Source organism: Arachis ipaensis, chromosome B7 (genome assembly GCF_059453495.1).
Source record: "Arachis ipaensis isolate K30076 ecotype BB chromosome B7, ASM5945349v1, whole genome shotgun sequence".
NCBI lineage: Eukaryota > Viridiplantae > Streptophyta > Magnoliopsida > Fabales > Fabaceae > Arachis > Arachis ipaensis.
This window is the reverse complement of record NC_142442.1, coordinates 133,446,193-133,466,636: the sequence shown is the minus strand read 5'-3', so window position 1 is coordinate 133,466,636 and position 20,444 is coordinate 133,446,193. Positions and strand designations below refer to the sequence as shown.

Sequence of the window (20,444 nt, the reverse complement as noted above, 5' to 3'; positions counted from 1 at the left end):
TTTCTTTTGTTCCAGGAATTCCCAGTATTCGACACTCAAAAAGAAAAAGAAACCCCTTATAAGTAGGGGTGTCATCGGTTCGGTTTGGTTCGATTTTGGACCGAAAACCAACCGAACCGACCTGATCGGTTGTACGTTGATACTAACCATTCGGTTGGCTGTTTTCTGGACAACCGAACCGAACCAAACCGAACCAACAGCAGTTTGGTTCGGTCGGTTTTTTTATACCTAATAAACAGAATTTAAAATATCATAAAATGAAGTTTAAAACCTTCAATAAACTAGAATAACAAGAGTATATCACATCCAAATCCAATACAAATTCAACTTAATTAAATATAAAACAAAGGCAATTAAAAATGTCTAGCAAAACAACAAAAATAAACACACTTTAAACCGCAACAGTCACTTTAAAACAAATAAAAACCAAACAGCCAGTCAACCACCATGCTTAATCTGAATCCACACCAGACTCATCCTCATCTTCTCCGGTTGGTGCAATTTCTACAAAAATAAAACAAGAAAATCAATATAGATTATAAATATAATATAGATTATAGATTATAAACAAAACAATAAGAAATTAGCATTTTTAATTCATGAACAAAACACCAAAAGTTTTGTTTCCAGCAACAAAACCACAACAGCTCATAAGCAGCTTATGAAAAATTAGCATTTTTAATTATATGCAGCCATATATATGCAGAACAAAACCACAGCAGCTCATAACAGTACAACTAGCTAGTTTATTTGCATCATTTAATACTCACTAACTGCCATATAATCAACAGATTTTAAATTCATTAACAGCTCTAACAGTCCACCAAAACAAGCATCATTGGATGTAAAAACAACATATTCTAACAAGTAGAAGGCAAGTTATTATTTCACAAGCAATGTATTCAATGAATGTCTCTATTTTTCATCCAGGAAAAAAATTAAAATAAAAAATAAAGCGATGCATTATCCAGCCAATTCTATTTTATATATAACAAGATCCATCCAATTCTATTTTATATATACCTTGTTATGTATATGACATTATTATTACAGAAAATTACTCTACACAAATGACTCTAATGATTCATCCATTGCACAAAATCTTCACATTAAAGGATCTTGGTTCCTTATCATATTTTCTTGGAATTGAAGTTCATAGAACAGATTCTGTGCAGTTTGTCCCAAACAAAATATATAATAGACCTTCTATCAAAATTGGGAATGAGTGAAGCTAGTCCAATGCCTATCTCAATGATTTCATCCCTAAAATTACTATCAACTGGATCAGAGAAGTTTAATAGTAACGAAAGTTAGCCAATTCATGGGTTTAGAATCTACTTCAAAAATTAAACATCAAACTTCATATTAGAAACACTGAGAAGATGCTCATACCATAATTAGAAACACTGAGAAGCAGCTACCTAAACTATAATACCAAATCATGTTGGCTACTTGCTCACTAACTTCACCATATTTTGATAACCAACCTTCTATAAATTTGCAGAACAAGATGAATCTGCTGCTAAGACGGAACCAAATCCGATTTTAGACAAAATACACCAAGAAATGGTCCCCTGTCAATTGGTTAACATTTCCAAGTTCACTAACTGGATAGTATACAACGTAGAAGCATACCTTCACAATGGATAAACTGTTTCCGGTTGAAAGATCCGAGGGAAAAGTGCACCTTGATGTGTTTACACTAACATGGTTAAACAGCAATTTCTTTAACATGTTTTTCATTGCACCTCATGAGACACTCTCTAACAATATCCTATCAAATTCAGCTGCATTCAAATTTAAATTATTTGCAACAGATTTCAGGAAGATATCCCACATGTCATCATCAACTCCAGCGGATACGGCCAATGCAACAACCTTATTAATTTCTTCCACCATCCCTCTTGCACAAGAAAGCCCATCAATCAATATCGTGTATGTTGATTTGTCAGGCAAACATCCACTTTCAAACATCTCCTCTAGAATCCTTATTCCCTCCTTCACGTTACCAACCTTACAAAATCCTTCAATCAACATATTATAAGTAAATGCATTAGGTACGCAACCCTTCTCCACCATATCATCCCACAACCTAGCAGCCTCACAGAGCTCCCCTCTCTCGCACATTCCGGCAAACAATGTGTTATATGTCAATAGACTTGGAACCGCACCACCCCCAAATTCATCAAGCGCCTTCCTTGCTTCAATCACCTTCCCCTTCTTACATAGCCAATGAACAAGAGTACCCGTGACAGCATCATTGCGGCTGCAATTCATCCTCAAGAGCTTCCTCCAAACCTCACAAGCGTTCTCAACCTTCCCTTCCTCGCACAACATATCAACAACCCTACAACACAGCGCCGAACTCGGCACATGATTCTTCCCAAGCATATCGTCGAGCACATTAAGTGCCTCCCCGGACTTCTTCCCCTTACAATACGCCTCAATCATAACACTATAAGTAACCTCGTTAGGCTCAAGCCCATTCTCCTCCATCTCATCCATCACCTTAATTGCATCAACAAACATCCCTTGCCTACAAAACCCACTCACCAAGACAGTGTAAGTAGTTGCATCAGGTATCCACCCTTTCCCCAAAATCTCCATAAAAACCCTCTTTGCACCCCTCATGTCACCCCTCAAAGCATACCCACCTAAAACAGTAGTGTAACTCACCACATTGGGCACCACACCTATTGCAGGCATCTCATCCAAAACCCTCACCGCTGCATCTACGTTGTTCCCTTTACAAAGAGCCTTCAGCAAAATATTGCAACTAACCACATTGGGCACAACCCTAAATTTGGCCATACAATTCTTAAAAACAAAATGTGCTAAATCATAGTGCTTGCACTGAACCAGGGCATTAAGCGTGGTGTTCAGGGCCTTCGTGGAGGGTTGAATCCCAAAAGATTCGATCCTTGTGAAGGTCCTGAGTGCCAATTTTGGGCGGCCAGCAAGGCCGTACCCGCGAATAACCGTTATAAGCGGTTGTTCGTCGGTGATACGGGAATCACGAAGGATGGCATCGATTTGGGGGAAGTTGCGGGCACGAGAGAGCTTGAGAATGATGGCGTTGAAGGGAATAGGGTGGTGGGCGAGGTGGTTGTTGTTGCTATTGGGGTGGTGGGTTAGGGCGTAGTGGAAGATTTGGAGGGAGAGATTTGGGTCGTGTTGGCGGGAAATAAGGGAGGCAAGGGTTTTAGGAGTGAGGCGGCGGGGCCAGGGGTGCACTGGGGGCATGACGGTGAAGGAGGTGAGGGTGGTGGGTGCAGGAGAGGCGGCAGCAGTGATGGCGGCAGAGGTTGCGGCAGAGGTGAAGAAGGGGTGGGAGTGATGGAGGATGTGTGTGGAACGGGACATGCCTGCAATTGGCAACTCCTTTTCCTAGTTACATATTCATAACCTGCAATTTATGGCTCATTCTAAGTTATTTTCAACAGCAGAGGCGGCGAGAGAGAGGTAGTAGTTAAAGCATGAACGCTGTCCGGCTCCGCAGGTGAAGTTGTTGCCGTGAGTGAAGGTTGGGTTTGGTGGAGACCAATGAAAACCGGATCAGTCATCAAACCACTCTAGTCACTGGTTCACTGGTCCAACCGATCTAACCGTAGTTTAACCGAAAAAACTGTTCCATAATAAAATAATAAATAAATTATAAATAAACATCCTAAAATATCTTTCAAATTTAAAACCCTATATAAAATATCACCAACTAAATGTAATTAATCATCAAAATATGCAAAAACTTGCTGCAAATTTGTTGACAGTTAACATAATTATACTTCCATTAAAAATAGCTGAATTGAATTACAATGCACAAGTTAAAAATAGAGAATATTGTCTTAATGTAGCTGAGTCAAAAAGTAAAACAAAAAATGATAGTGTTGCACAACAAACACACAACAGAGCCTGAAACAAAAAGAATCCAACACGGAAGAGGGGCAGTGAGTTGGCGGAGATCGAGAGCAGGGACAGTGCAACCAAACAATGAACAAAACAATGAAAACAGAATCTTTTTTATATAACAGAACAATCAAAACATGAATCATACAATCACTAATTGCAAATTTTTTCTTCATAAGAACAGAACAATGAAAACATGAAGCATATAATAAATCAAAAGATCACAAATTGCAAATTTTTTAATAAGAACAGAAGTTAGAACAATGAAAACTGAAGAAGATTAACAGTTTTCAACCCAATTTTAACAAAGCTCATCACAATGATTAACAACAAAAAAAAAAAGCAATGAAGGAACAGTGAATCAGTAGCATAGGCAGTGCAAATTCAAGAAACTTTAATAAAATTTAACTACAGAAACAGACAGTAAAGCAGTAATAGAGTTATCAATTTAAAATTTATCATTAAATACAATCAGTGAGCAAAACTAATCAACCAAGCACTGACTGGGCATTTGAAAAAAGAAGAAAGAATCTTTCATTTAAATCACAGCAACAACACAACAACACCAATAGGAACATTTAAAACAAAGCAACCAAAAAAAATATCTCAAAATCACCATTGCTGAAAACAATAATTTGATACGTGTATGCTCAAAGAATAAAAGCTAAGCTTCCAGGAAAGTGAAGAATACCCAAACCAAAGAACCTTCAATCACAGCTTAAACCAAGAACAGAAAATCACAACAAAATGAAAAAAAAAATTAAAGATAACAGAACAACAACACAAGAACAATTAGCAAATTAACAAGTTCACAATAACAGTTAAAATTTACCAGTGTGCAAGTGGAATCATTATGCTAATATGTTTTCTGCAAAGACGCTATTTGTGCAGCTAAAATTTCCTAATTACTAAGATCCAACTATTCTTAATTTCACATGCAATCAACTTACCAAGTTTCTAAAAGCTAGAAATTATAAAACCAACCAGAAATATGGTTAAAGCATTTCATCAAACATGTTGAATGCGGTAAAATTAAAACGAAATAAGAGAACTCAAAGCTTAATATCAATGTGATAGAGAAGAGAACATAACAATTGTATAATCTATGAAAAAAATCCAAACCACTACCAAATCAAATAGTTACTTATTGTAAATTTGTAATAGAAATCAGAAGTTGCAGAGTTTGAAGCAGAGTATTGGTGGCGGGTTTAGGGAACTCACGGCGGCGACAAAAGAGAGCAGTTCGACGGCTAGGTAGAGCGCGCGGGTTGGTCACAGAGTTTGAAGCAGAGCAACGTGGCTTCCAGACGAACGCGAATGCGAACTCGAACGGTGAACGGTGAACGGCGAGTGAACGCGAACGGTGAACGCCGAGCGAACGTGAACGGCGAAGAACGCGAAGGAATACGGCGGCTGAGCGAAGAGGGGAACGTGAACGGCGAAGAAACGGCGGCGGAAGCGCGGCTGAGCAGACAAAGACGACGGACGCCGAGCTCAAGGAAGCAGCTGCAATCGGTGACAGCGAACAGGGGTTGAAGGCTTGGAGCACGACGGAAGCTAGATAGACGGACGGACGGCGGCAATATGCCACTCCTTGCGGCGGTGGTGTAGGCTTAGTTTTTGTGATTTTTGTGATTATGAAAGAAGGAAAGGGAGAAAGAGAGAAAGGGGGAAAGAAAGGAAGTAGTAGCTTGGCTTTTGGGTAAACCGGCCGGGTCTCGGTTCGGTCCGACCGGATACCGGTTTAGCGGTTCTTCAACGATTTTCTAATCACCAATTTTACATGTCTAACCGGATTGTTAATGTTATCGGTTCATAATTGGACCGGTCTAATGGCTGTTCATTCCAATTTTCAGAAATCATGCTATTAATAGAATATTTTAAATATTTTTATTTAAAAATAAATCCATTAAAAACTGAAATTCTTTATTTTTTTAAATTTAATTTATTATCTTAACATATACCCTTTAAGTAGTGAGCTGAATTAGACTAAATTCAAACTCGACTCAAAAAAATTGAACTTGATTCACGGCTCAACTTATTAATAATGGAGCCTATTTCTTAAGCTCAAATTTGGTCACCAAAACTTCATGACTAACTTGACTCACTTCCAACCCTACCTTTTAATAAATTATATTTTTATCAAAATATTTAAAAAAATAAATAATTAATTTATCTTTTCAAAGATATCGTTCAATAATTTTTTAATTATTAAATTATAATTTTACCAATATTTTCGTTAACAATTATAATTATATTTTACTATTAATTTTCCGATATCAATATATATTATTTTAACATTAACTAAAAAAAAATATGGTAAGATTATTTTCCGATATATATATATATATATATATATATATATATATATTAACAGTAGTAAGATTTTTTATATTTAATGTTAAAATAATATATATTAATATAAAAAAATTAATAATAAAATATAAAAATAATTATTAACAAAAATTTTGATAAATTACAATTTAATAATTAAAAAATTATTGAAGAGTATTTTAAAAAAATAATTTAATTGTTAAATTTTTTTAAAATTATTTTGATAAAAATATAATTTAATCAATAAAAAAATATTAAAAAAATATTTTAGTAAGCAAAATTTAATGACAAAAGAATAAAATTTTTGCTAATAGGGTATTTTTATAAAAAATACTTTTTTTTTTCGAAAAATGAATAAAGCTAACATTAGTTAATACAAAAAATTTAAAATAAATTAAGGATTTTAGATTTTTTAAAAATTATAAAAAATGTATTTTTTACAAATAAAAGAGATGAAAGTATCATTTTAGCATATCTAAAAAGAAAAAAATAAAATTTTCTTATACATTTATTATTTAGAGTTTATTTTTTATTTTTTTACTAAAAATAAGAAAACTTAAACCTGCAGTCAGTATGAAAAAATTATCTCATTTGAACTATAACTCATTTACACTCAAAATTTAATTTGAATGCACATATAAAACTATCTTACACTACCTATATATGATGAATGCTAGACATGTATTCATTGTTGTGTTGGTTGGGTCAGCTATATTCATAACTATGTATTTTGGGAATTTAGAGACAGTTCCATATACCAAGAGAAGCCACTGGATTTTGTTATCTAAAGCCATGGTGAGGCAACTTGGGGAGGCTGAATTCGAGAAACAGAAGGCGAGTTTCAAGGGAGTGTGAGGATAAGGATGATATCAATGGAAATCATTGATACCTTGCAGAGAGGGTTGAGCAAGGAACAAGTTTGGAGTGATGTTGGTTATGTCACAGGGTTTGAAGGGGATACTGAGGAGACTTTGAAATCGTTGACTAATGCTAGTGCTTATTGTAAGGCAGAGAGTGGTTGGCACAAGGAAGATGAAATCCTTGATGACAGTTGGGTTCAGCAAAGTAGAAAGGAAGGGCCAGCTACCTCTCATCTCGATGGATTGAATTGGGAGGTGCTTGTTGTCAATGATTCGGTTGTCAATGCCATTTTGCTACCTGGTGGTAAGATTGTTGTATACAACGGATTGTTAGAGCATTTTAAAAGTGACGCTGAGATTGCCACTATAATTGGACATGAGGTATAATTGTGCTTTGTTTTTTCAGTTTAGGGTTTAGGGTTTATTAATTCGTCTGAAAGATCTCTGTGCTGATTTGTCTGTGTTTTCTTCTTAATTAGGTTGGGCATGCTGTGGCCAGACACATCGCTGAAGGTTTGACGAAGAATAGCTTCTTTTTTCTTGAGGCTACCATTCTATCGACGGTATAACTTGGTCCATGTCTTTCTAATAAGTCAATTTCAGCGGGTGGTTCTTTGATTACACTTGTTGCATTTTACTTAACATCATGTTTGCCATCACTGTCAAAATAGTGTAGAATGCTGTCGTGGATAAGAACTCCATTTCATTTACCATATGCTTTACCATAATTTCAATTAAGTGAATGATAGATTGATAGTTGATATCTTTTCTGAATAAAATTTCTGAGCGAGATGGGATTTAATAATTCATTTGAAACTGGTCTTGTGATACAGTAATCAAATTTTGACATGTCTTTTCTCAAGACATCCTCAATTGTAGTACCCTTGAGACATTATTGTGTGCCATCTATCAGCATGTCAATGTTGTTTTAAATATCGGATTATACTTAAATAATCATCTACCTGCTGCTTGTACTTGTTTCTCTTGGTAGATATTGTGGAAACTTTTTCTTCCTTCAATTTTTCATAACTAAATCCTGTTTTCAGGATGGAAATGGAAGCTGATTACATTGGCCTGCTCTTGATTCCGCCGGATATGATCCACAGGTGGCGCCCACAGTGTATCAGAAACTGGGAGAAGTCAACGGTGACTCGGCACTTATGGATTATTTCTCCACTCATCCATCAGGAAGAAAGAGAGCAAGGTTGCTCTCCCAGGCCAAAATAATGGAAGAAGCATCCACTATATACAAGAATGCTAGGTCTGGAAGAAGTATTGAAGGATTTCTTTAGCAGAACTTATATTGCCACACCAGAATCAACAAAGAACCTGTAGATGAAACTTAAAAGAATTCTGTTTTGGCCAAAAGAAAAGCTAGGGAATTTTCTGTATGATGAAATTTTGAACAATTTAGTTTCATAGATAGATGTTTGTTATGTAAAGTGTTAATTGTACAGCGCTTCAAAAGAAAATTAATGATTAGATCATCTGATGTAACATCTCAAAGGTATTTCTAAGGTAGAAGTGACTATTTTTTCATTGCTCAATACATGTTATTGCAACAACCAAATCAAGTGTATGGTTGCTACTATGCTCATATAAAAGGTTAAAAAAGTATTGTTCAATGTATTTTTTAGGAGTTTGCTCGTGATGGATTAGGTTGGAAGGCTTTTGATTGCGTTACACTGTTGAGAGATGGAGAAAAGGTGGTGCTGCCTTGATATAGTGAAAAGCTGTTTAGTCAATTGAACCTCAAGTTTATGACTATGCATGCAAGGTTGATATTGTTATTGAGCCAGGTTCTTTGAGTGAAAATCATGCTTACAAAGGATTATATGAAACTGTTTTTTTTTTTTTGGGTTTTTTTTGGGGGGGGGGGTGTTGATGAGGGTAAAGGATTAGGAGAAAAGACTTTCACAACCGGTAAAAAAAAAAGGAGAAAGGATTCTGATGGGTTCAGCCTCAATAGATGGAGAATGGAGATGATGGTATTGATGTTGATAAAGGAGGTGGATGAGAAACAGAAAAAGAATGTGAAGAGGATGATGGTGGGATTATGCGGGGTAATTTTGGAACTAAACTATTTTGACCATAAAAAATTTGACAAAAGTGTAAAATTAGAAGTTATTTCAAAATATAAAATATCTTTTAATCTACTTAAGAATCTTTGAAAATAGTATACTATAATTCTCAAAAATATTATTTGCACACTAAAATTAGTTATTAAAATTAGTCACAATATAAATTCTTTAAATTAATTTTTTTATACTAATTTTGAAATTCAAAAAATTAGAATAATAATTTTTTTTTTATATTTAACGAATCTATTTTTTAACTAATTCATTTGAGTTGGCTTCACTTTTGTTGATGTTTTTAGTAGAACCGATAAAATATATATTGACCTATTAGTTTGTCGTCTGCAATATCTAATATTATGTCATATGGTAAATAACATTTTTCATAAGAAACTAGTCAATTTACGGAGAAAAAAATTCGTCTATTGACCGGAAACAGAGCTCAACGTAGAGCCTTAAAGCCCCACAGGTGGGTGAAATGGTGGAGAAATAAATGGTCAAGTTAAATTCTGAAAAATCGTTTATTCTTTAAATTTATTTTTGAAATTTATTTTAGTTAAATTTATTTTTTAAAATTCTTAATTAATCATAATAATACTAATAGATTAATAATATCAAAATTTGTTAATATAATATATTAAATAACTCTACAATTATACCGTCTGACTTAGCGCAAAAAATAAATAATAAGATTTAAAAAAAACAATTTGTATAAATTAAATTTTAAATTTTTTTTAATGTTTAAATCAAACTAGCTGATTCCAATCCGAAGAATTTAAAAATTTTAGAACATACAAATTAAATACTTCTCCATCCAACATTTTTGTAGATTTTTTTTTTTTTTTGTAGAACTTACTTTCCAACCAATATATCCATCATTCTCTCCAATCAACGCCATAAAAAAAAAAAATAGCCCAAAGAGTATTGGACGGAAGTCACGGAACGTGATGACGGTAATGTTAACATGTAATGACCCCACGAGAGAGAACCTCTTTTTTTTTTTTAATTGTTTTATATGACGAACTGTTTTTTGGTATTATATGTGACGAGCTTTTATAAATCCCATCTTCAGTATAAAAACAAATTAACAAATTACAATCACAATGACTCTTAATCCATATCCATTATTGCACTGAAAGAGTAGTGCAAGCCCAATTGATGTTAAATGTTGATAAGTTGATTATCCACAAACATTAATAGACAAAGTGAATAAAAAAATTATCAATGAAAATATGTAATGGTAGAAGCATGTACACGTCTATCCAGAACGAAAAATACATGTACACGTGTTAAGCCCATATTGGCCCATGAGTTTCCATCCATTTCAACATCAAAACTCGGTCTCTCATTCACATTCGTTGCTACTTGCTACATCTCGTCCATAGGTTGGTTCTTTTTCCTCGGAAATTATTCGACCCACTAGTTTTTTTTAATCATTTATATTTGTATTCATATTTTCAATATTTAATTTAGGACAAATAAATTAAAAAATAATTTTTTTAAATAAGTTAAATAAATTAAATATAAATGACATGATTTATGGTTATTTAATTTGGATATATTGGTTATTAAATATATTTATTGACGTTACGTAATTAAATACACGTATAAAATTATTTTATGTCAATAATATATCAAAATCAAATTCTTATTAATGATTTTATGTCAAATTAATAATGTATGAATAATTTAACTGGAATTAAGTTATGTTTTCAACTCCCAAACTTATAAATTATAAATAAAATTTATTCAATATTCAATATTCAATCTATTATTAAATTGGTTATAGTAACTTCAATTAATACTCCTTGCAAAAAAACCCTAAATCTAGTAGTCTTTCTTTGTAAGATTAGCAGAAAAAGAAAGTTACTAAATGGTCATAATAAGTGCTTAAAAAATGCAACAAATCTATAATCAAATACATATGTTCATTATTCTTTTTGGCAAATTCCTTTGTATCTAATTTGAACTCAAATCTTTGTATTCGGACTCATATTTTCCGGACAAATAATTTAGTTAAAAAGTATTAATTAAGAGAAGAAAAACAAATAAATTTAAAATAATATATAAAATTTCTTTCAATTTAATATTTTTAAAAAGTGTTCTACTTGTTGTTAATAAAACTCATAAATAAATAATTTTAAAAAAAATGGTGAAGGAATCTTTCCCTTTGGTTTTTTTTTTTTTTTTGGGTCACCACATTATTCCTAGTCATGCTTCAATAAATAAGGTAGTAATTTGGGTCTTTTGGGCCCGATAATAAGATAATTTTATATACCCTGCGCCAATGATCCAACTTACTAAATTAAAATATTAAGACAGAAAGCCAATGAATTTTAGCTCACACGGTATTCCGTCCCTTTTCTATCTCAAAGATCTTGGGCTCAACTCTTATAAAAAAATTGATAAATATATGAGGAATATATGGGTGTGTGTTGTACTTATTATTGAGAATTATCCAATCTATTTAAGGTACTTAGGATTGAGGGTTATCTACTAGCGAAGCTTGAAATAAAATTTTGGAGGACAAAAATTTAATATAAAAATTTAATAATAATATTTATAAATATTAAGATAAAAAATATAAAATAATTTATAATGGGTTCGAAATTTATAATGGTACTCTTCGAGTCTTTAGTGGCTTAAAATCTTCAATAATTAAATCAGAAGTAAATTTTTTAGCAATTTATAATATTTATTGAATTTTTTTATCAATTTATACAAATACAATAATATCAATACTTAGTGAATATTCTAATATTTTTATCATATAAAAAATTAAATTAAATAAATAAAAAATACCTAATTTTTTATTTTTTAATTTTAATGTGTTGTAAAAGCTAACATAGATCCACCCAATTCGGTCCAAATTCAACATGTTTTTAATGTTTAAATACTAAAACTATTGTGCAATAAAAGTAAGAGATGAAGATCAAAGCTGGATATTTTAAGTCATAGTAAAATTCTTGAGCCAACTGAACTATTCTTTTATTTTTTGAAAACTTACTACTAATTTTTTTATAAAAAATTTGGGAGCTATGGCCCATCGTCTCAACTAAGCTCCGCTCCTGTAGCCATATTTACAGGTATTTGCACACAAGAATTAATACAAATTGCACCCATATTTACTAAAATTTACACACATAAATTAATATAAGTTGCATCCATATTTTGCAGAGTTTGCACAAATAATTTTGTGCAAACACTTGATAGCAATAATTTGTACTCATATTTAAAAGTATTTGCACACAAAAAATATATAATTTATACTTACATTTATAAGAGTTTGTATACATAAATTAATACAATTTGCATCTATATTTTTTAAAATTTACACACGTAAATGATAATTTAGTATTTATGATGGTCAAATAATAGCTAAAATTATAAAAAAAACTGATGGCTACATAGAATTTTTTATACACTAATTTATTAATCAACAATAAATTTTTAAATAGAGTTTTAACCAATAACAAATGAGGTATTGGCATGTTGAGATGAGAAAATATAATATATTATATTTTTTTTGTAATTTTGCTTCTTGTTATACTAGAATATAGATATTAGTCTAGTTTGGATGGTTCATACCGTTATGTTGAATCTGGAAATTTGGATATTATAAATAAAATAAAATAATGTAGCTATCCTAATTGATACTCACGTATAATTGCGATGAGGCCAAAAAGTAACAAACATAGAAGTGAGAGAGATACACAGAACTAGAAAGTTGGCAACAGACTTCCATAATTTCACAGATCACAATGTGCACAGATAAGATAAAATCATAAAATTCATACCATATAGTCCAAGAACAGCCCGTGACTAATGGACCATCCCTGCTTCTTTTCTTATCACACATATCTCACTCCACACAAATACAAATCTAACAGGCCAACTTCACTAATTTTTAATTAATAAAAAAAACTTAATATTTATATGCATTTATTTTTACATAAAATTAATAATTAAAAATTATTAAATAATTTAACAAAATCAAATTATTGTATAATAATTTTTAATTATTAATTTCACATAAAAATAACTACATATAACTTCTAGTTCACACTTTTATATGAGCTAATTATTGGTCAAAAATAATAAATTCTGATCGGATTTTGGCATCTCTGAATTTATTATCAACATGCAATGATGACCCTAATAAGCATACATTAATTAATTAACATCACTTGTACTCATGCTACTAGTGGCCATCCCATTCAAGCTGCATTGACGGCAATTTTCATGCCAGATTCACAGTGACCAGGGACGTTACATATGAAGTAATTTGCACCTCTTGCGATCTTGATTTGGTCCTTCCCTGATCTGAACACTTTAGCACCTCTTGGGGTCCTGCAACTGCTGTATCCACTTCTATCCACAGCAACCACGTTGTGTGTGCTTGAATCATAGTTGAAAACTGCAACATTAACATAATCTCAGTAAATATGTATTTGATCTAAGACTATACTAAAAATTATGAGTAACACATAATAAAAAGGAAGCTAATTAAAGTTACCTAGCACGTCACCAGCTTTAAAGGTTTTTCCTTTGGGCCAAGAATTTGTGTTGAAGGACCATCCACCAGGTCCTCCAACAGTGTAAGTGGCTGCATTTGAAGGTTTCACTAGAAACAGCAGACACATAAGAGAGATCAAGGTGGCCATAACCATAAGTAAAGATGCACTGCCTCTTCCCTTAGACATTTTTGTATGTACTCTCCAAAGTGATGCAGATCTTGGCTATAATTAACAATATAAGTAGCAGATTGAAGGTGAAAGATTCTGTGTGTGTTTTTGTAAGGTTGAAAAGCTTAGTTTCCCTTTGGTCTTTTTATAAGGGTGGTTGACTCATGATGCATATAAAAGATGGAATGTAAGGACAAAATAAATAAAAGCAGAGACTTATTGTTAGTGACTTAACTTTATTTTAATAATTCCTTAATTAACTACTAGATAATATACTACATTATAACCGCCACTTTTAATAATTTTTTTTAATGAATTTAATTTTGATGTCATGAAAGTGTAAAGCATTTTACATAATCGTTAAATCGCATCCGTTCTTTTGAATGACTATTTAGACTATTAATATAAAAAGTAGTTATTTTTATCGATGTGATATTACATAATTAGATACACGTGTAAAATTATTTTATATTGATAGTACATTAAAATTAAATTTTTTGTTAATTACTAACAAAATTTAGACTATGATTCAGATAAAGTACATTTCATAAATAAATTTGATTAAAAAAGTTAAGATGTTAAAAACTACAAAAATATTAATCTAGTTAAAAAGATACTTGTTAAGACCATTGTAAAGAGAAAAATATTATCAAAAATGGTTAGAAAACAAAATATATTTTTAGTGCATTATTGCTTAAGACATTCTTGAAGGTAAATCCAAAATTTATCTTGAGGAGCTCTTGGCATTAACCATTATTAGAAGTTAGATAAAGTATTTGATGGACCTATCTAGAAAAAGTCCATCCAAGGTGAGATATTCAAAATTGTCCTATTTATTATCCTGTACTTGCCTATTGAATGCAAAACTTCATATGTTTGTTAAACCTTAAATGACCCCACTTACTGAGATTCTAAGTTAACCCTAGATTTTATCTAATAAACACATATAAGATAATAAATTAGGACAAATCATAAATATTTTAGAAAACTCTTAGATATATCCGTTTATGAGAGTTCTATCGAATATTTTATTCATAGTTTTCAAAACTCAAACATCATCTCACAACAAATTAGTGTGTTTTTATGATGTTTAATTTTTTAACGATTTAACATAAAAGTAAAAAAATAAGATTCACCTTAACTTCTCTTATTTTTTAGATAATTTTTTTATTTTTACGATATTTCTTAATTCGACAAGTTAAGGATTAATCCGTTGCGGATCGGAGTTCTACTTAAGAGTTTGTCGCTGGTTAATGGGTTTCTGCATGTATGAGACAGAATTTGAATTTTTAACACTTATTTAAATTGACTAATAAACTAACTACTAGACGAATCCAACTTAATTATCTTTTAGATAATTTAGATATTAATGTATTAGACTTTAAAATTTACCTCAAATTAAAGCCCAATGAATTAAGGGCTTGGTGGTTTGAGGAATATGCTCACAGTACCCTATGGAGTCAAGGGTTTAGGCCCATCTGCCACAACTTTAACGGGCAAATTAAACATGAAATCCGGGGAGCTTAATTGAGTAGTGAGTTATTAATTTGGCCCATGAGGGCTGTAGCTTTTAAAAAGGCATGGAACATTATGAATTGCACCGTTGACTAATGACTACCACACTTTGATGAATGATGAAAGTTTGTGTACCCCATACCTGAGCCTTGATGGGACATCACTTGTTACAATAGGTACTACTTTTTTTTTAATTTTGTGTCTAGAAGACTAATTAAGTTTTCTATTAGGGCATCAAGGGAGTGCAAAATATTGAGAAAACAAAGTAGTAATAATCAAGATTTCAAGAATATAATAACAACCGCCGACAACAATAATCACAAATAAACACAATTAATTAAGATTTGAAAATTGGTAATAGATAAAGTGGAGAAAAAATTTAGTCTATGAAAGACGAAAATCCTTAACAAAGCTGATAAACTAGTTCTTCTTAAATTTGTGCCCAATAGTTTATCAGTTTACTACTTGAATTTGTATAAAATGTTAAAAGTGGTTACGAAAAAGCTAATTAAATTACAAAAAAAATTTTTATAGAGTAAAGAAAATGATAAGAATAGTATGTTTCTCGTGAAATAAAAAATGGTACAGACTCTGAAAAAGTCAAGTGGATTAGGTACAGGCTATGCATTGATAAGAAATACATCGCTTTTGTTTAAGTGGTGGTAGCGTTTTTTAAAAGTGGAATGTCCTTTGTAAACAAAGATTGTGTGCTCTATTAATAACTTAAATTCCAATGAGATGTTATCTATTCATATTTTACCTACAAGAGGAGATTCATAAAAAGATATATGTCAGCTGCAGATTAGTGAGCAATGGGTGATGGATAAGATGATTAGTGGTTTGACTATAAAATTAGAGGATGGAAGGAGAATTCACTTCTGAAAAGATATATAGCTACGATGTGGTTCTTTGAAAGATAGTTTTTCAAGACTTTTCTCAGTTTCAAATAAAAAAGGATCTGTTACAGGGGATTGTAAATTTTGGAATGGGCTAATGTGGATTTAAAACTTTCAATGGAGGAAAGATCTCTACCAATGAGAGTTAAAAATTCTCAACCAACTTCATGATATACTAAGATCAATTAAACTAACAACTGGTAGAGAGGATAGGGTGGTGTGAAAATTTGATAAAAGAAAAAGGCGTATATTCTACTAACTTTTTTATTCCGATTTTGCAGGAAGAAACTCTTCCAAAGGACATAACAAGCTACAACTACATTAGTGTAATTTGGAGAGGGTTGGTTCCTCCAAGAATTGAACTGTTTGCATGGTTTGTTTTGGTTGGCAGGTGAATACTAAAGAGAGATTGAATAGGCTAAGAATTATTAGTCCTAGTTATAATATTTGTGTTTTGTGTAAGAAGGATATTGAGTTCATTCATCATTTGTTCCTTGGTTATGAGAGTTTACCTTGCAGGATTGGTGTGCACGAATGGCACTCTTTGGTAGAGCGTGAGTCATTTCGGAGAGCATCAGACAACACTTTGAGAGTTGGACAGGAGAGCCTAGTAACAAAGAAAATTGTAAAAAGTAGTTATTTGAATTATTTGCAGTAACTTGGAATATTTAGAATGAAAGAAATGAAAAAATTTTTAGAAATAAAAAGACAGGTGTTAAAGTCCTTATTAATAGAACCTTCTTAAGTTATAAAGAGTAGTATGGTTCTGACCCTTTTAATTATTGATGACAATATCGAAAATGACAAGGAATTTTTTGTAAATTATTTTTATTGTTTCTTAGTTTTGTTGTTCTATTTTTCTTGGTGTCTGTGTTTGCTTATGTTGCTCCACCTTCTTATGTTGAATTTTTTATTAAAAAAAAGATGTTCCTAATATGTACTTTGAAAGATATTTTTTTTACTTTAAAATAATCTTATTCATATATATTACTTCCTCCTTTTGGCAGTGATGTTAGGATTATAAAATTATACATAAAGAATACTATATTAGGACTTAGAGTTTTAAGTTTGGGAAAAGTATAGGTAGACAATAATGAAAATACTAAACAATGTGAACAATGGATATATCAGATGTTTATTTCACTAGGTGTGCGAATGGTTGTTCTAATATTAAGATTTAGGTGGGTAATTTGGAGGTGTAGTGTGTTTTGATCTGATTGGTAGTTGTTCATATTGTTCAAGAAAGTTATTGGTTACCTAACATAATCCTTAAGTTTGTGTCTGGCCGTTACTAGTTGTTACTATAATTATTTGATCAATTTTTCGTAGAATTCTTGTATCTAATACGTATAGTAATAGTGCATGGATAAATAGTTATGCATACTATTGTAAGAGTGGCTTTTCCTAATGAGTGTACATCCAGTCTCAGTCTGATAAAGATCTGGCCAAATCTAAAGATTTTTGGTGAATTATTTTGGCTCAATTTTAAAGTGGTTCAGATTAGACTTGGAAAAAAATGTCATTTGAAAAAAAACTACTCAACCAGGTTCGAATCAAAGCTCGAGTCACCAGTCACCAGCCTGGCTCTGCGAGAGACTACTTAAACAAAAAATATCTTGCACATTGCATTTACTATCCTCTCAAATCTCAATTAGGGTACGTCTCTCACTCTCAGCCTTTTTTTAGTGTCAATCTCTATTTCTTCGTACTTAATCTTTACTGAGACACTCACCATCACCAGCCCCACTCGATCTTTTTCTCCATACAAAATATTACTCTGCTCGACTGCTTCTTCTTTGTGTTGCACTGCTCGAAGACTTCTTCTAGCAATGCTCTGTTCTACTTTACATGCAAAGTGCAAACCTCTTCGTGCTGCTCAGACTCAGTTCAGTCTCCACCAGCATCCTGTGCGAAGGTCAGACTCACCACCCCCAATAGCTCCTGCAAAGCTAAGTTATACCGCTTTTCTACTTTACCACTCTATTGCCTCACCGCCATCTATTTTGCATAATTTTTTTGCGCTTCTACTCTATTTTGCATTGTCGCCACCTCTGCTGAGTCGTCGTTCCTAAAGCTTGCGTAGTTCTAGATTTGTTCCTAAAGAGTGCTTTTTCTTGCCCTTTTTTTCTATTAGATTTGTTGTGGTGATAAATTGTTTAAGTTTTTTTGTGTCCAATAATATTATTATGATCTATTGATTGAATATATGTTGTATATAAGTATATTAATTTTGGTGCTGATAAGTAATGATTGTTTCTCTTTTTCAATTCAGACTCGAGTTTAAACCCGATAAAAAATAACCCGAAATATAAAATATTTGTCGGGTTTAAGAAGTGAATAATATGACAAAAAAAATGGTTTATATTCTTTTTTGCTATAATTTTGTCCATTTAGGAATGTCAAAATATTAGAATTTTTTAGAATAAAGTGAACAATTGAAAGAATACTTGGGTATAAGTTAAGACCCTAGTTAGTCAATGGTATATTATTAGAAGAAAGGAAAATTTTGAAAAACTTGAAGCAATACAAGGGAGTGAAAATAAAGGATGTGTGTGGTGGCTTTGCATGATATATGGAACTGAAAATAGTAGATATGTGGGGGATTTTATCTAACTAGAGGAAGAAAAGTGTACAGTATTTTACGGGAGAAATGTCTTAAGAAATATACAAATGGGGATGCTTTGCTAGATGGAATACAAAAAGCTTTGTAATTTATGTTTGAAGAAGTGTATGTTAAGGAAGAAGATAAGGTGATAATGAATAATAAGAACATAGTTTAGTGGATAAAAGGAAAAAAAATATGTTGGGATAAAAGGTTTTTGAGAAATAGAACTATGAACATGAAAAATATGGTAAAATATGTGAGCATTGAATTTAGGTGTGAAAAGAAATTCAAATTCAAGAAAGAATGGATACAAAGGATATAAAATGAGAATGAAAATTCGACAAGATGTGCAGCTTAAAAAGTGGCATGAAAAATGATAAAACAGGGACCATAGACAATAAAAATTGAGACTACAATGAAGAGTAATATATTTAGACATACAAAGAAAATTAAGAAATAAAAATGTTTCGTAACCAAAGAAAATTAGTCAAAATCAGTCATAACTTACTTTATTTAGCATTCATTAATTGTTGTGACAATTAATGAATGTTAAATAAGGTAAGTTTTGACTTTTTTTTTCTTCCTAGCATTACCGATTAAGAAAATATCGGTGTGTAAAAAGAGAAGAGCACAAAAAATTAAAGGAAGATTCAGAAAGAGCACGTTATATTTGAGCAGTTGTTTAATTAATGTACTATTTATGTTTATGTTTTTGTTGGTCGAAAAATATCCTCGAAAGGATAAGCTATTTCGAAATGCTGGAGAGATGTTAAGAAGGAGCAGAAATCGAAAAGATACATGTACCAGTGTTAAATGGAAGTTATCTGACGTGTACTCGATTTTGATACCTTAGCGAATCGGTAAAATAATTCGAATAGAGGATCGAATGGTGCTTTCGAAATGGATAATCGAGCGGTTACACGGAGAAGGGAGTTGAAGGCTTTTCTCTGAGTTAGAAATTTATTGGTAACGTTCATTAGCAAAAGAGTAGGAACGGTTACCAAGGAATGCGCATACAAGGCGGCATTGTACAATTAAGAATCGGTTACAGATTTGGGTTATAAATATTAGTAAGTTTTAGGAAATAGAGGTTGGAACTTTTCTTCAGAAATACACTCAAGCACACTCACATCCCCAGCGAATTTCTGAGTCTGCATTCGAGTTCGATTTCTGTAGGGTTCCTTCCATTGCCTTTAAATTTTTATTTACACTTTCTGTAAAACTTTACTTTTTCTGTCTAATTTATCTTTAAGAAATGTTTGATTTTGTTTGTCCAATTTACATTTTAGCATCTTTAATTTCTATGTCAAAAGTCCTTTGATTCAGTCGAAGGCATTTTACCGCTTTGTTTAAATTCAATGCAAATCATTTCGATTTCAGTCAATTTACTTTTTGAATCTTTTCTTTTACACTTCTTTTATCTTTTTGGCACTTTTCGAACTTATTTTTTGTTTTAATACTCGTCTGATTCGAGAACCTTTGATGCACTTATAGAACTGGTACCTGCAAAAGAGGAGTAAGTTTTGCTCCTAGATCGTTAGAATCGAACCACCATCGATTTGCTAAAAATC

The 20,444-nt window shown here is 31.9% G+C and overlaps 2 protein-coding genes and 1 pseudogene across 4 annotated transcripts; 1 reads left to right on the top strand and 2 right to left on the bottom strand.

Annotated features, from left to right (window-relative positions):
- Positions 1-263: 263 nt before the first annotated feature.
- On the bottom strand, positions 264-5,559 carry LOC107605980 (uncharacterized). Of its 2 annotated transcripts, none has more exons than XM_088494281.1 (3): positions 5,125-5,559; positions 1,488-3,625; positions 264-504 (listed from the first exon to the last, which is right to left on the bottom strand). In XM_088494281.1, the coding sequence occupies exon 2, from the start codon at positions 3,361-3,363 to the stop codon at positions 1,750-1,752; it is 1,614 nt and encodes a 537-aa protein (XP_088350407.1). In that variant the 5' UTR covers positions 3,364-3,625; positions 5,125-5,559; the 3' UTR covers positions 264-504; positions 1,488-1,749. The 2 variants fall into 2 exon arrangements, with proteins under 2 accessions (XP_088350407.1, XP_088350406.1); XM_088494280.1 differs by having other exon boundaries at positions 1,636-3,625.
- A 1,344-nt stretch (positions 5,560-6,903) lies between these two features.
- On the top strand, positions 6,904-8,305 carry LOC107607760 (mitochondrial metalloendopeptidase OMA1 pseudogene; annotated as a pseudogene). Its single transcript, XR_015892439.1, has 3 exons — positions 6,904-7,478; positions 7,577-7,660; positions 8,144-8,305. The product of XR_015892439.1 is annotated as a mitochondrial metalloendopeptidase OMA1 pseudogene (transcript).
- A 4,980-nt stretch (positions 8,306-13,285) lies between these two features.
- On the bottom strand, positions 13,286-14,009 carry LOC107608325 (basic blue protein). Its single transcript, XM_016310150.3, has 2 exons — positions 13,689-14,009; positions 13,286-13,589 (listed from the first exon to the last, which is right to left on the bottom strand). The coding sequence occupies exons 1-2, from the start codon at positions 13,873-13,875 to the stop codon at positions 13,390-13,392; spliced, it is 387 nt and encodes a 128-aa protein (XP_016165636.1). The 5' UTR covers positions 13,876-14,009; the 3' UTR covers positions 13,286-13,389.
- Positions 14,010-20,444: the final 6,435 nt, after the last annotated feature.

Bases quoted from the DNA above. Each gene is read 5' to 3' on its own strand.
- LOC107605980 (XM_088494281.1), bottom strand. From the start codon at position 3,363: ATGTCCCGTTCCACACACATCCTCCATCACTCCCACCCCTTCTTCACC.
- LOC107608325 (XM_016310150.3), bottom strand. From the start codon at position 13,875: ATGTCTAAGGGAAGAGGCAGTGCATCTTTACTTATGGTTATGGCCACC. The intron at 13,590-13,688 runs GTAACTTTAATT...TTAATGTTGCAG, and splicing joins TAAAGCTGGTGACGTGCTAG to TTTTCAACTATGATTCAAGC.